A 15,792-nucleotide genomic window follows, 5' to 3' on the forward strand; every position below is an offset into this window, starting at 1 on the left:
CCTTCTTTGCTTAGAACTAGGTTTCCATCTGAGCTCTTGATATTCATACCAGTTGTTCTCTTTTCTCCAAAGGTCTCTTTAATTTTCCTGTAGGCAGAATCTATCTTACCCCTGGTGAGATAAGCCTCTACATCCTTACATGTGTCCTCTAGCCATCCCTGCTTAGCCCTTTTGCACTTCCTGTCGATCTCATTTTTGAGACGTTTCTATTCCTTTTTCACTGCTTCATTTACTGCATTTTTGTATTTTCTCCTTTCATCAATTAAATTCAATATTTCTTCTATTACCCAAGAATTTCTACTAGCCCTCGTCGTTTTACCTACTTGATCCTCCGCTGCCTTCACTACTTCATCCCTCAAAGCTACCCATTCTTCTTCTACTGTATTTCTTTCCCCCATTCTTGTCAATTGTTCCCTTATGCTCTCCCTGAAACTCTGCACAACCTCTGGTTTAGTCAGTTTATCCAGGTCCCATCTCGTTAAATTCCCACCTTTTTGCAGTTAATTCAGTTTTAATCTACAGTTCATAACTACTAGATTGTGGTCAGAGTCCACATCTGCCCCTGGAAATGTCTTACAATTTAAAACCTGGTTCCTAAATATCTGTCTTACCATTATATAATCTATCTGATACCTTCTAGTATCTCCAGGCTTCTTCCATGTATACAACCTTCTTTCATGATTCTTAAACCAAGTTTTAGCCATGATTAAGTTATGCTCTGCGCAAAATTCTACCAGGCGGCTTCCTCTTTCATTTCTTAGTCCCAATCCATATTCACCTGCTATGTTTCCTTCTCTCCCTTTTCCTACACTTGAATTCCAGTCATCCATGACTATTAAATTTTCGTCTCCCTCCACTACCTGAATAATTTCTTTTGTCTCATCATAAATTTCGTCAATTTCTTCATCATCTACAGAGCTAGTTGGAATATAAACTTGTGCTACTGTAGTAGACGTGGGCTTCGTGTCTATCTTGGCCACAATAATGCGTTCACTATGCTGTTTGTAGTATCTTACCTGTACTTCTATTTTTTTATTATTAAACCTACTCCTACACTACCCCTATTTGATTTTATAGTTATAACCAAAATTCTTGTTCCTCCTGCCACCGAACTTCACTAATTGCCACTATATCTAACTTCAACCTATGCGTTTCCCTTTTTAAATTTTCTAACCTACCTGCCCGATTAAGGGATCTGTCATTCTATGGTCCGATCCGTAGAACACCAGTTCTCTTTCTCCTGGAAACGACGTCCTCTTGAGTAGCCCCCGCCCAGAGATCCGAATGGGGGACTATTTTACCTCCGTAATATTTTACCGAAGAGGACGCCATCATCTTTTAACCATACAGTAAAGCTGCATGTGCTCGGGAAAAATTACGGCTGTAGTTTCTCTTCCTGTCAGCTGTTTGCAGTACCAGCACAGCAAGGCCGTTTTGGTTAGTGTTACAAGGCCAGATCAGTCAATCATCCAGACTGTTGCTCCGCTTCAGGAACCACACGTTTGTCTGGCCTCTCAACAGATACCCCTCCGTTGTGGTTGCACCTGCTTTACGGCTATCTGTATCGCTGAGGCATGCAAGCCTCTCCACCAACAGCAAGGTCCATGGTTCATGGGGGAAATTTTTTGTGAAAATACATGTTATTCTTACAGATTTAATTTCACACTGTCAAATTTGGTTGTTTTTTGCCAACTTTTGTGTTTTTGTCATATTTGGAGATAGTTTTGTAGAATTTGGTGCTATTTTTACCAAATTCCTTGTTATTTTTTGCCAAAATCGATGTTTTTTTGCCACATTCGGTGTTAATTTTTTCGTCATATTTGATGTCCTTTTTTGCCAAATTCTGTTTTCATTTTTGTCAAATTAAGTTTTGATTATGCCAAATTTAGTTCTATTTGTGCCAAATCCTGTGATTTCCCCCTAAGTTTGTTGCTATTTTCATCATCGCATCAAAATTTGCTAAGTGTGAAATGAATTGTCATTTTAACATTATGCACAAACCTCTGCCATGAGGAGATTAGAAACCAAAATTCAGTTTTATCATTCAATGACTATCTGTTATGAATATTAGTAAACTGTTGTCCTCAGATTTATAAAAGTTTTGTACAACAAAGCAAAGATTTTGAGATATCTGGTAAAAAGTTACTGACTGCACTTTGTTTCACTAAAAACCACTAATTTTGCATTATTTTTTGTGTTATCATTGTCACAAAATTTTCCTGTCCCTGTCGATGACAGATATAGTTGCTTCCTTCCATGTTCCATGCGGAGCTCATCATTGTAGTGATGGTGTGTCAGTCTTTCAGCAATGCATGACCGGATATTTTCAGTGGGTAGGACACCTGGGGAAAACACCAGGCAACATTCAAACACCCTCTGTGTCAAGGTAGATTGGCTCGGACAGCACGTGATCTCGAATTATCTTACTGAAAAAGAGTCCCGAGGACACACTTGTGTTAACACATCTGAATTGTAGCACCTGCAGTCCAAATTACTAACTATGCAAATGAGCGGTACATACACAGTGGCAGCAAATACCGTAACACCAGGCGTAGGGCCGGTAAAGTGACGACAAGTGCGATCTGACAATTTTCATTCTCCTCGGAATGTTGACATACAAAACTGTTTTGTGACACTGTACTAAGGCATGGGACTCATCTCAGAATATGACAAGACACCTCTCCCATGTCTTGTGTCCCGTGTTGTTGTCAGGTGCACCACTGTCTCTGTAGAGTAGTGTCGAGGGGAACTTTGCCAGTGGTCACATAGCTGACAGCCTGTGGTGTGGTGCTCCAGGCATCATTTTACTCCTGTGGATACTTGCCTTTCTGCAAAGAAACCCATTTCCTGATGACAGGTACGTGACGTGGCTGTACGATCCTGTACAGCCGAGTGAACATTATGTCTGCCCTCTCGGGCACTAGTTATGTGTTGCCACTGATATCCTGCACCGTGTCAAGTATGGCACTCCTGAACCAACTGATTTTGTATTTTCACGATAGTCACAGAATCCCCGCTGATGGGGACATAGATAGAGATAGAGACATTCTGAATGAAACACTTTTCTCTGTCAGGACAGCAGTATGTGATGTCATCAATGACTATCATAGCAGAGTATTCTCAAATCATATTTCACAGAACCCAAAGAAATTCTGGTTGTATGTAAAGGCTGTAGTGGCACCAAAGTTTGGGTCCAGTCCCTAGTGAATGAAATGGAAACGGAAACTGAGGGTAGCGAATCAAAAGCTGAAATGCGTAACTCCATTTTCAAATGTTCCTTTACGAAGGAAAATGTCTGTGGACTGCCCCTCTTTGAATCCTCATACCACTGAAAAGATGAATCAAAAAAGTATTGGTATCAGTGGAGTTGAGAAACAGCTGAGATTGTTAAAACTGAACAAAGTTCCATGGCCTGATAGAATTCCTATGAGATTCTGTACTGAGAAAAGCACAGGTCACAACGTCTACAAGAAGGGTAGTAGAAGTGATCCACAAAACTACTGTCCAATATCTTTGACATTGATTTGCTGGAGAATCTTTCAAGATGTTCTGAGCTCAAACATAATGAGGTATCTGGAACAGAATGACCTCCTCAATGCCAGCCAGCTTGGATTCTGAAAACATCGATCATGCGAATCTCAACTTGCACTTTTCTCACGTGAAATACTGAAAACTTTGGATCAAGGCAGTCAGAAACAATACTTCTCGATTTCTGAGAAGCATTTGATTCAGTACTACACCTACATTTATTGTCACAAGTACAGTTATATGTGGTATCAAGTGAAATTTGTGACTGGATTGAGGACTTTTTGGTAGGGAGCATGCAGTATGTTGTCTTGGATTGAGAGTCATTGTAAGATGTAGAAGTAACTTCAGGTGTTCCCCAGGGAAATGTGTTGGGACCCTTCCTGTTTATGTTGTACATTAATGACTGTGCAGACAATATTAATAGTAACCTGAGACTTTTTGCAGATTATGCAGTTATCTATAATGAAGTAGCATCTGAAATAAGCTGCATAAATATTCGGTCCTGCATAAATATTCGGTCAGATCTCGATAAGATTTCAAAGTGGTGCAACTTCCTTTAAATGTTCATAAATGTAAAATTGTGCACTTCACAATATATATATGAATATAATAGAGGGAAACATTCCACGTGGGAAAAACATATCTAAAAACAAAGATGATGTAACTTGCCAAACAAAAGCGTTGGTATGTTGATAGTGACACTAACAAACACACACAAACACACACACACACAAAATTCAAGCTTTCGCAACCCATGGTTGCTTCATCAGGAAAGAGGGAAAGAAGGGGAAAGACGAAAGGGTGTGGGTTTTAAGGGAGAGGATAAGGAGTCATTCCAATCCCGGGAGCGGAAAGACTACCTTAGGGGGAAAAGGGACAGGTATACACTCGCGCACACACACACATATCCATCCGCACATATACAGACACAAGCAGACAGCTGGTATAAGTGGTGGTAGGAAGGTACATAGGGAATAGGAGCCATAGAGTAGGGAGTTGGGTGCAGAAAGAGCATAGGGTGTGATAAGAAATATCACTTTGCAGCCCAATCCCAAAACCTTTCCAACAGTGAACAGTTCCACCCACGATCCCAACTTGATTCACCTCCACCACCACCACCGCAAAATCATCCATTATAAGCCTTCCAAGAATTCCTCACATCCAGCATTGCTTCACAACACTTCCTCTTGTCCCTAAAACATGACCCTAATCTGTCCTCTGTAGAACTCCAGGCTTTACGTTCCCTAAAAGCTGATGACTTCATTATTATCCTCCCAGCACAGAAAGGATCTACCACTATAGTACTTGACTGAAAGGAGTATGTTAATGAAGGTCTACACCAGCTGTCTGACACCTCTACATACAGTGTATGCCATTGAGATCCCATCCTAATGATTCAAACTGACTGGCAGTCCCTCCTTAAAACCTCAGGCTCCTCACAAGGACTAACACCTCAGTCCATAGAACTTCTCACCCCACCCAAACCATGCATCCCCACCTTTTACAATTTTCGTAAGATTCACAAACCCAGTCATCCAGGCTGTCGTATATTTGCTAGTCATCAAAGCACCCACAGAACATATATGTGCCTTAGTTGATGAGCACCTGCATCCCATAGTACAAAGACTTCCATCCAGTATCAGATATACCAACCATTTCCTTGTTTGTCTGAAGTCCATGCCCATCCCACTCCCTCCACACACCTTGCCTATCACTATTGATGCCATCTTCCTCTATACCAACATCCCCCTGTGCATGGTCTGTCTGCTGATGAACATTTCGTCAGTCACTGCCCACCTGATTCCAGATGTATGACAACCTTCCTACTCACCTTAATCAACTTTAAACTTACCAACAACTACTTCAATGTTGAGGGGCAGACATAAAAACAGATCAGGGATACGGCCACGGGAACTAGGATGGCTTCTTACTATGCCAACCTTTTCATGGGTTGCTTGGAGTATGTTTTCCATCCATAAGCCTTGAGCCCCTGGTTTTGTTTAGATACATTGATGACATCTTTACCACATGGACTCAAGTTGGGGCTGACCTGTTAAAATTCCTGGAATCTCGGAATACCTTCTCCCAATTAAATTTCAGATGGTCCTATTCGGAAACCAGTGCCACTTTCGTTGATGTTGATCTCGTCCTCACTAAAGGCCAGCTACACACTTCTGTCCACATTAAACCTACTACCAACAACAGTACTTACTTGCTTTCCATGTCAAATGTTCCCTCTCATACAGCCTTGGCATTCGAGCCAAACATGTTTGTTGGGAAGCAGACTCTTTAGAACAATACACCACCATTCTCAACTCAGCTTTTTTTGGATGTAATTACCCCAACAGCCTAGTACAAAAGTAGATTTCCCAGACCATCACATCCAAGCCTGGTACTGTTGATCCCTCCAAAAAACAACTTTGGAGCACGCCACTGGTCACTCAGTATTATCACGGTCAAGAATGTATTAATCAGTGACTTCGACAAGGCCATGACTTGCAGAAATTGTGCCCTGAAATGAGATCCATTCTGTCTGAGGTTTTGCCCACCATGCCTAGAATAGTTTTTTGTTGCCCTTCCAGTCTCTGCAATGTTCATGTCAAACCCTATGCCCCTTCTGCACACATCTCCCTACCCTACTGCTCCTACCATACAGCTCCTACCCTTGTGACTGTCCCCGATGCAAGACTTGCTCTATGCACCCTCGTACCACCACTTATAGCAGCCCTGTGACTGGTAAAACATATCCCATCAAAGAGAGAGCCACCTGTGAAACGTCATGTTATATACCAGCTGTTATGTAAACACTTTTTGACCTTTTAATCCTAATGACTACCACCAAATTATCAGTTAGGCAGAGGGTGTATACTGGCAACACACAATATCTTGTTGCAGAGCATACTATACAACATGACAATCATTGCATACTATACAACATGACAATCGTGACCTCGATGCCTGTTTCACCGCATGCACCACCTGGATTCTTACCTCATACACCAATTTCTCAGAACTAGTGCTACAACACATCCTCGCTTCTTGCCATCCACTTGGCAATAGTTTACATTAATTTTGTCTTTCTCAGAATTTCTTCACAGTAACTACTCCTTTCTTCACTCTGTTTTAGTTTTCTACATCTTTCATTGTGTTACCCACCTATTTTTCACTGCCCCCTCTCACCTCTGTTATGTACAGTGTACTTAGCTTTTACTTCTTATTAACTCGTGCACAATGTTTAAGCAGTAATCTCTCTTGCATATTATCTTTAAGCTCTTGGGTTTTCAAGTATCATCAGATGCAGTCCCCAACAATTAGTCTTTCCTTCTCATCCCATCCGGTAATCCTCTCCTGACCCATGGTTGTGGGTAACTTTCCTGAATTCTACCCCTTTTTGTAGACCTGTCCAATCCTTTCCCTTCACCCCTCTTCCTTCCCCTTCAATCCTTCTGCCTGCGAAGGACCCACTGCTCCGAAAGCTGTTCGAATTATAACCTTCTTTTATGTGTGTGTTCTGCTGCCATTTGGTAAGTAGATTTTTATCTGTACAGTTAAATTATTTTATCGAAAATTTATTGTTCTGGTTCTTATAACGGAGGATGTTGAATGTATACAGAGAAAGGCAGCATGAATCATCACAGGTTACTTTAATCCATAGAAAAGTATTCAGAGGTACTGAGGAAACTGAACTGGAAGACTCTTGAAGTTAGACACAAACTATCCTGAGAAAGTCTATTAACAATGTTTCAAAAATTGACTTCAAGTGATGACTCTTGGAATATACTGCAATCCTTTACATATTACATAGGGACTGTGACGATAAGATTGGAATAATTACTACACGCAGAGCTGCATTCAGACAATCAATTCTTCGCATGTTCCATATGTAAATGGAACGGGAAGAAATCCTAATAACTGATATAGTTGTGCACCTCACAGTGGTTTGCAGAGTATAGAGGCAGATGCGAGCAACAGTATTGCGGGACTATAAATTGCAGTCTCAGTAGGCCACAAACCTGATATGCTGCTAGGTGTTTCTCCTTCTCGGAATCAAATGATAGCACCACCTTCAATTTTATTTTTGATCACTGTGACTATGTTTGGTCACCGAGGACATTTTTGGGTGGTTTTAAGTTTACCATTGTGGCAGTAAACAGATAATCTCCACCTTTGTGTTCCATGAGATGTAATAGAACCTACTCACAAGCAACCAACATTGAAATGTGATCTCTGAATGGGAAATGTTATGTGTAATCTTTTCTTATACACAGAATATTAATGCATTACTTCTTCTCACTTTGTTTGGTTGCATGGAAATGCTAATCATTTATTTGTACAGGCATATATCCTTCATGGCAATTTGACATTTACTGTATTCTGACCTCATAGTGTTGTTTTCTTAAATACCAGCAATGTATCTTCCAACTACTGCCCTCATGTAGCATAGCCTTATTCCTTTACGGCCAGATGTGATAATTCCTTTAACAATTTTAACAAACAGTTGCTTAAAATACTTTTAATTCTTTGTTTTCAGCATTCACTACAGTAATTCAAGAACTATGGCACAGTGACAGTAATGGCACAGTCGTAAATACTACAGCACTGAAATCACAAATCCAACGATTTGCACCACGTTTTATGGGCTACAGTCAACAAGACGCTCAGGAATTTCTGCGATATTTATTGGAGGGGCTACACGAAGATGTGAATCGTGTTACTGTCAAACCTAAACCGATTCTTACAGAAATTGATGAGACATTAAGGTAAAGTTAAATAGGTTTATGTTGTGCAATAAATTGTATTGAAGTGTTTGTATGTTTCAGTATTCAACATAAGGTGCAATAATTAAGTAAGCTTTTAATTTTTGTCATTATTAAAAACAAGAGAACAGTAGAGACAAAAAAGAGAAACAAAAGTGCATTCTGTGCTTGTAGCTTGCCAGTACTGATCATGTTTTTGAGAGCCTCTTGATGTAATCAGTACTGATAATGGCACTTTAGTTTGAAGTATTTTTTCCCACTGGTAGGTCAGCATTTCAGATCTCAGTTTAGTTCTGCATCAGAAGGAATCTCATAATTTGATGAAATAATTCATCCTTTTTCTTATTTCCTGTTCTTTTCGTTATGAGAATTAAACTTCTCTTATGACTGAGTGTATTGTGCAGAAATTCATTTTTTCAGTGTCATCTTGAAACTTCCCTTTTGGTGTATGCCACTGAGTTCCTGTTGAGTCACAAAAAAATGCACTTGTAACCACAGCCAGAAACTGCATACTTTCAGCTAAGTGCAGTATGTGATACAAAATACACGACATACTGCTCAGCAGATTTAGTCGGAAATGTTTATTAATGGAGTTAAATTGATGCTCATCTCTACTGCACTACCAGTCACTTTAAATAAGAGCCATCAACTCATTTTGACTCATGGGACAGGAGTAAACTGTTCACAACTCTGAAGTCAATAATTAAAAACTCTGTAGCGATGTAACTACTTTCAGAGAAGATTCTGAAATCCGACTAACACACTCGGATATGTGCATCACTAACAGTTCATCACACCACCTCCACCTGGCTGCTAGCAGCTCCCACTCACAATTACAAAATAGAAATACGGTTAAAATTCAATAGGGGAAGAGTCACTCAAAAACACCACTCTCATATTTGAATGGAAATAACTATTAGTTATCAGCTTCTATTACACCTCACCAAGTCCATCTCCTTTACTGAAGCACCACTGTCCAGTTAATTACTGGCTTTGCGATCTGTTATAAGAGGTCTGAGTACAGAGTGCGCCCGCGCGCGCTCACACACACACACACACACACACACACACACACACACACACCAACTGAAAGGCAACGCTAGACTAGGAAAGAGGAAAGTGCCCAAGTAAAGTTCTGTGGTGGTTCACAGGAACCCATTTTTGAATGTCTCAATTCTTTCTTTGCTAGAAAAACAGCTGTGTCGGTCATGTGGTGTAACCAGCTACTGCCTGCAGAAACACACTTTAGAACACTGTCCCTTCCCCAGAGGGCACATGATACCACCTACACCTACAAGGACTGCCGGCTGACTCCTCTGTTTTGCCGGCTCCTGAATGGTCTGTAAAATTATTTAACAGAGGGGTCTTCCAGCCAGTTGGAATGTAGCTGTTGGCTATTTTGTGCTCCCACTAATAACACTTTTTGAGGTGTTGCTTCCCGAAGGACCTTTAGAAGTTTCTCTGCAAAGGGTGTTGGCAAACACCCACCATCACGGGGAAATCATTTGATCTTGAGCTGACATCATAAGCACAGACCACTACCTGTTAAAGGGATTAGGGAAAAATCAGCCAATTATCTCCAGGGAATACACGTGATGGAGATGATATGTTACAATCTTGCAGTCTGTAAGGTAGACTGTTTGTGCTAACTACTTGAAGGAATGTTGTAAAATACTAATGCCTGAGGATGAAACAGACTACTAGCTACGTTTACAGGAAAGAAATATGTCCTATTTGTTTATTTATTTGAAATTAATGCACAAGAATAATTTAATCAATATATTTGGTGCAGAGAAGTCTTACAACCAGCTAATGTTTATTATACCTTATAGTTTCTTTTGGATGTCTAGTGACAATTATAGACTCCAAATTCTGGTTTTCAGGGTGAGTCATACCTTTCTTTAATTGTAACACACACATGTAGTCAGTCACTGTAAGCAATAGTTTGATGCATGGAAATGGAAGATATTCAGAGGCTTTCTACTATGCCACCCTTTATTAATTTGTGAATTCATGGAGTGCCGTGCTGTCTGTTAAGAAAATGATAGTTCAAACTTTATTTTAGTGTTTTGATATAGTTTATTCAAGAGAAACATATCAAATGAAGCATGACTGACTTCACAATACCTTTCACTGAGGTTTCTCCCATACTCACAAGAAGTGGATCACTCCCATCCTGGGCTCTCAGTGACGTGCCATTCCTTTTCAAACTTCCCAAGCTGATCCCTCTTTCCTCCCTAAGAACCAAACTAACCGTTTCAAATGGTAGGATAAGTGTTTTCACTTTCATGTGTGTGTTTTGGTGGTACTGGAATTTTGTCTCCCAAAGGTTTGTATGGGTCAGTCATTCTGTTAAAAAAGTCTCAGTTGACCTTTCTTTTTCGTATACTTTTTCATTTTGATAGCAGTGAAGTATATACAGTATAACAACGCCAACTTAATGATTTTGCAGTGACCAGCAGAAATCAGCCGAAGCTTGGAAACGGTACCTTCGTGCCGACGACAGCAAGATAGTGGACATCTTCGTGGGCCAACTCAAATCGACACTGCGATGTACGGTGTGTGGTCACTGCTCTGTGACATTTGATCCCTTTTGGGATCTCTCTCTGCCTATCCCCGTGCGTACGGGGCAAGTGCGTCTCCAGCAGTGTCTCGACAGTTTCACACGGGAGGAAGTCCTCGATGGTGATGAGAAACCTGTAAGTTTCTTCTGATATGTTGTGATGTTGTATTTTTATGCCCCTTTTTTGGAGGGTTGAAAGTAGCCAGATATAATACAAAAACATTTTATTAATTTGAAATAGAGTAAAATGTCTTTCAAATGCAATTTAGGTAGTTACAAATATTCTTTTATTTTAACTCATTAAGTACTCCAGATGATAGAAAGAAAAGAAGTGACTGATACACTGTAAGCCATCTTAAGTAAAGTGAAGAATACTATAGATATTGAGAAAGGGGCAGTAACACAAAATTTTTCTTATTCAAGAGTAATACTTATTCACAGAGACCCAAATCAAAATTACTGTAATGGATGCATGGCATTCTTTTGTAGAATTACCCTTCTTGAATGTAAACTGAGACTGACTCAGAATCTTATTTTTGCAGACCTTCTCAGCTGTTATTAAATTTATTACCACTTTTATATATTTGAAAAATATGTTAATAGTGAAACAGATCGATTATGATAGATGTGTTACAATGGGGTTTAACAACAGTGTACTTTATTTTGTTTGTTTGAGAAAATAGTATGTGAGAGTGGTATGTTATGTGAATGACTGGGTCCAGCAAATGTACTTAGACCAATACTTAATTACTTAAAAATGTGGTCAACTTGTTGAGGCTCATACTTTTCTGGAAGTTGATGTGTCTGCAATTTCAGAATATGCCAACTCCTCATGCCTCCATGTTGCATCCATACCTAATTTTATAACCATCTCATTGCAACATCAGTTTTCTTCTCTTTCAGTAGTGTTTAGTCACCTACATCACATTGTACCTTGATCTTAATTTTCTGGTTGATTCTGAAGGACATGCACTATCTTTAATACCTCTAATAGTGTGATGCGTTATTCTCATTGTGTTTACTGTTTCAGAAATTTTAGTTATCATAATCTCTCTCAGGATTGCATATTTAAATTAAGAAAACAACCTGAAAATGAACCACCTGACAACCAGTTGTAATAGGAATTTTGTCTGTGGCCATACTATCTTCACAGTTAACAAAATTAATATTCACACCCTTATTGATACAGAGGTCATCTTTTTTTTTAGCTCGGTCTCCTCTTAACACTAGAATGTACATAAATGTGAACCTTTTCAGAAATAAATTGCCAGCTTCTTAATTCTCAAAAATCTTATTACAAATCTTCATAATGTCACTTTAGCGATATTCACATTTATGTGCACAGTTGCTGTGTATCAGATGCATGTTTTACTCCTTACTGATAAGACAGACATCAGCACCAGCAGCAACAGACATCAACTTGTATCATTTGGTATTTATTTACGACAATGTAGCTTACTAATTGTTCGATACATAATAAATACCTTCCTAATTCTTCCAAATATGGAATCAGATGTTGTGAACTCAAGTTGGTTCTAGTGAACAATATCCTTCAGGTTTTTTTTATTTGATTTTTTTTTATCCCACACATATTAGACTCAGGAAAGTTGGACGCTCCTGGCTTGTTCTTTGGCTCCAGCTGTGCAGGAACTTGTTCATGAATACACAATATTGTTTGCTTTACATAAAAGTTCTCTGAGCATGGTACCACGGTTACCATGACCAAAATATTGGTTTCATCAGTGATAATTACTTAGAACAAGACATAGTATCATACCAAGATAACTTTTATGTTAACTGTCTCTGGCTGTGGAAACTTATGAAATTATATTGTTTGGTTTGTTTGTGTGTTTATTTTAGATGGTTAACACAAAGATATTTTGATAGTTTTAAAAAGTAATTTCCTAATTTGACATGTTATAGGACATAATTAAAAATTGGTGCATATGTATTCAAAATTAATATAAGTTGTCAAGTTATTTTTACTTGTTGCAGACATGTTCAAAGTGCCAGATGCGTCGAAAATGTACAAAAAGTTTCACTATCCAGAAGTTTCCGAAGATTTTGGTGCTTCGTATCCTTTCAGTCAAAAAGAAATTCTTCCATTGAGTAACAAATAAAACATTATTTCTAATGTAACAATTACATCTATTGCACAACAGAAAAATTAGACCTGATTTTTGTATCAAGAATTAATTGAAAGTGACAGCTGTTCTGGTAGAACTAGAAAAAATATTTTTCTTTTCATCTTGCAGCTGGCAAAGAATTATTTACCCCATTTGTGACCTAGATATATGGATTTCTTAAAGTAACTGAACTAATCAAGTACTGTTGGGGTGACATTAATAAAATTTTTTAAAACATAAACTGTTTCAACCACACCACAGCCTGAACATGAGTAATAAGCAATTCACCAAAACAGTGCAGCTTAGGATTACTTTCATTAGATTGTCTACTGAAGCAGATTTGACTGATTCTTTGCATACAGTCATTGTGTGCTTCACAGTATAGCTTGGGCACTAAACCAACAATGAAAACCTGGAATCAATGTTACTAGGCCCTTTGTCAGTGATCTAGAAGTATATGTAACAACCTCGATTAAAACAGCAATTCTCCTGATGTGACAGAAAATTCTCTCTCACGACTATCACAAATACCCTTTTTTTATCTGGTTAAACAACATTGTGTTCTTGTACCATAGTGTTGCCAGAAATTTTCTTGTTTTTTCTTGCACTGTGTTTACCTTGTCTATTCATCAACCACGAACTCTGCTTGTTCAAAACTTCCCATATCTTCTAACTGCCTGTACTCACAGTATCAGCCATCTATGTACTTGTTGAGCCTCCTGTTAATCCTCATCTCATTTTTTAGCTTATCTTCTTGTTATCTTATTTGATACTAAACAGTGCTTTATGCTTCTATTTTAATTAGCCTTTTCAATCTTTGTCCACTGATCTGCTCTTGTAAAAATTATATATTCTGGCAATCTTTATCAAATAGTGCAGAACTGGTATAACCAGTGCTTTGGTGTGATGAAACAATTTGATTTGTAAGCCAAGTTAATATCCATTATTTCAAGAAGTTGCTTACTACCAGCATTTATGCAGCATGTAGAAGTAAGATGTCAAACTTTTGTTAAAATTGTAAAGTTCCGTTAACCTTACTATCAATGACACATCAGTGCTTAAAAATTGATAGATCTTGAATATTAATGAACTTACTTTTCAGTTTTTACTTCTGCATGGAATTGTTCCCCATATTGTCCAAATCTTCCAAGTTGCTGTATTTATTATTCCTGCTCACATGAACAAGCAAGTAAGATGCATGATAGATATTGTTACAAATGTCATAGACACCAAAAATTTATCCACATTTATTTTGCATTGAAAAAAAAATGGAAACTACATTTGATGATTCCATATTTATTTGAACTCATATGTGCAAGAAATTCAGATACAGAATAGAAACAGTGTTCAAGCTGCAAAGTTTCCAGATTTGTGCTAAAGAAAGATGTGTGCCCAGTTTTCCTTGTATCTGTTAACAAGTTATTCTGACATTTCAATTCTGTGATATAAAGGTTTCATTTTCTGTTTGAACTGTGAATATGAATTTTCAAATTTTTACTTAATTCATTTATATTATTTTTGATGATTTTAGACACTTACAATATGTAGACAGTGCCATGACATAAATCAGTTAAATTTTGGAAGAGAGATCTGCATGCATCTTTTGGCTCTGGAATGTGCATTGCTCCATATCTCTCTCCTGAGTGTGAGGAATGAGTGATCTAGGTAGAAATGTTCCTCAAATTGTGTTACCATATTTCATTATTGCATGCAATTTAGCACAATATGCAATATATGCAATCCTGGCTTGTGCCGTGTCAAGCTTGTGTAGGGCATAGCATACTTTATGCAGCTTGCAAATGTTTATGTGCCACAAGTGTAGAAATTATAATTTCTGATGTAAAAATATTTTCAAGTCACAGTGTTTCATATCAGTTCTTTTATGAAAGTTTAGGAAGACAGTTTTTTATATCGGTTATGACATTATTTTGTACCACCAGTCGTCCCATTTTCTGTTATTTCATTTATGGTTTCTTGTAGCTCATAATTTTTTTTATTCTACTGAGAATATCACCTGCAAAGAGTGTACTGGTTGTGGCACTGATGTTTTACAATGTGTCATTTATTTACTAAAGGAATAAGAGTAAATTAAGTATTGAACTTTGAGATACGCATTGTAGAATCTCTCTCTATAACCAGAGTGGCCGTAGGAGAACACAGATGAAAGTTAAGAAAATCTGCTATCTATAGGAGCCAGTGGCTCTAAGAGGTTGCAGATTTCCTCAGTTTTCACACATGTTCTCCTGCCACTTGTAATCTTCCACTTCCTTCCTTTTTCCAGCTATTGTCTACAGTAGGCAATGTCTTCTATGAAAAATTTGAGAGGAGCGAAGATTACAATACACTTTCTAGTTTACTCCACTTTTCGTGTAGTGTTAGCTCCAATTATTTTTGTCTAAGGGTCTCATTCTTGGAACTGAAATTCTCACATTTTGGGTCCTCATGATTAAATTGATCTAAATAAATTTGAAGATTGTTGTTGCAGAATTTTTGTTGTTGTTGTTGTCTTCAGTCCAGAGACTGAATGCAGCTGTCCATGCTTCTCTATCCTGTGCTAACTTCATCTCCCAGTTCCTACTGCAACCTACATCCTTCTGCATCTGCTTAGTGTATTCATCTCTTGGTTTCCCTCTACGATTTTTACCCACCACGCTGCCCTCCAATACTAAATTGGTGATCCCTTGATGCCTCAGAACATGCCCTACTAACCGATCCCTTCTTCTGGTCAAGTTGTTCCACAAATTTCTCTTCTGCCCGATTCTGTTCAATACCTCCTCATTGGTTATGTGATCTACCCATCTAATCTTCGGCATTCTTC

General features: G+C 38.4%; 1 protein-coding gene across 6 annotated transcripts in view; it reads left to right on the top strand.

Annotated features, from left to right (window-relative positions):
• LOC124545483 (ubiquitin carboxyl-terminal hydrolase 2-like) overlaps positions 1-15,792 on the top strand; it is a 404,422-nt gene that overhangs the window by 367,551 nt on the left and 21,079 nt on the right. For all 6 annotated transcript variants that reach the window (XM_047124421.1, XM_047124419.1, XM_047124422.1 and 3 more), the window contains 3 exons: positions 8,060-8,288; positions 10,738-10,984; positions 12,844-12,922. In XM_047124421.1, the coding sequence (XP_046980377.1) occupies positions 8,060-8,288; positions 10,738-10,984; positions 12,844-12,922 (555 nt within the window). The remainder of the gene's footprint in view (positions 1-8,059; positions 8,289-10,737; positions 10,985-12,843; positions 12,923-15,792) is intronic.

This window comes from Schistocerca americana, chromosome 8, assembly GCF_021461395.2.
Source record: "Schistocerca americana isolate TAMUIC-IGC-003095 chromosome 8, iqSchAmer2.1, whole genome shotgun sequence".
Lineage (NCBI taxonomy): Eukaryota > Metazoa > Arthropoda > Insecta > Orthoptera > Acrididae > Schistocerca > Schistocerca americana.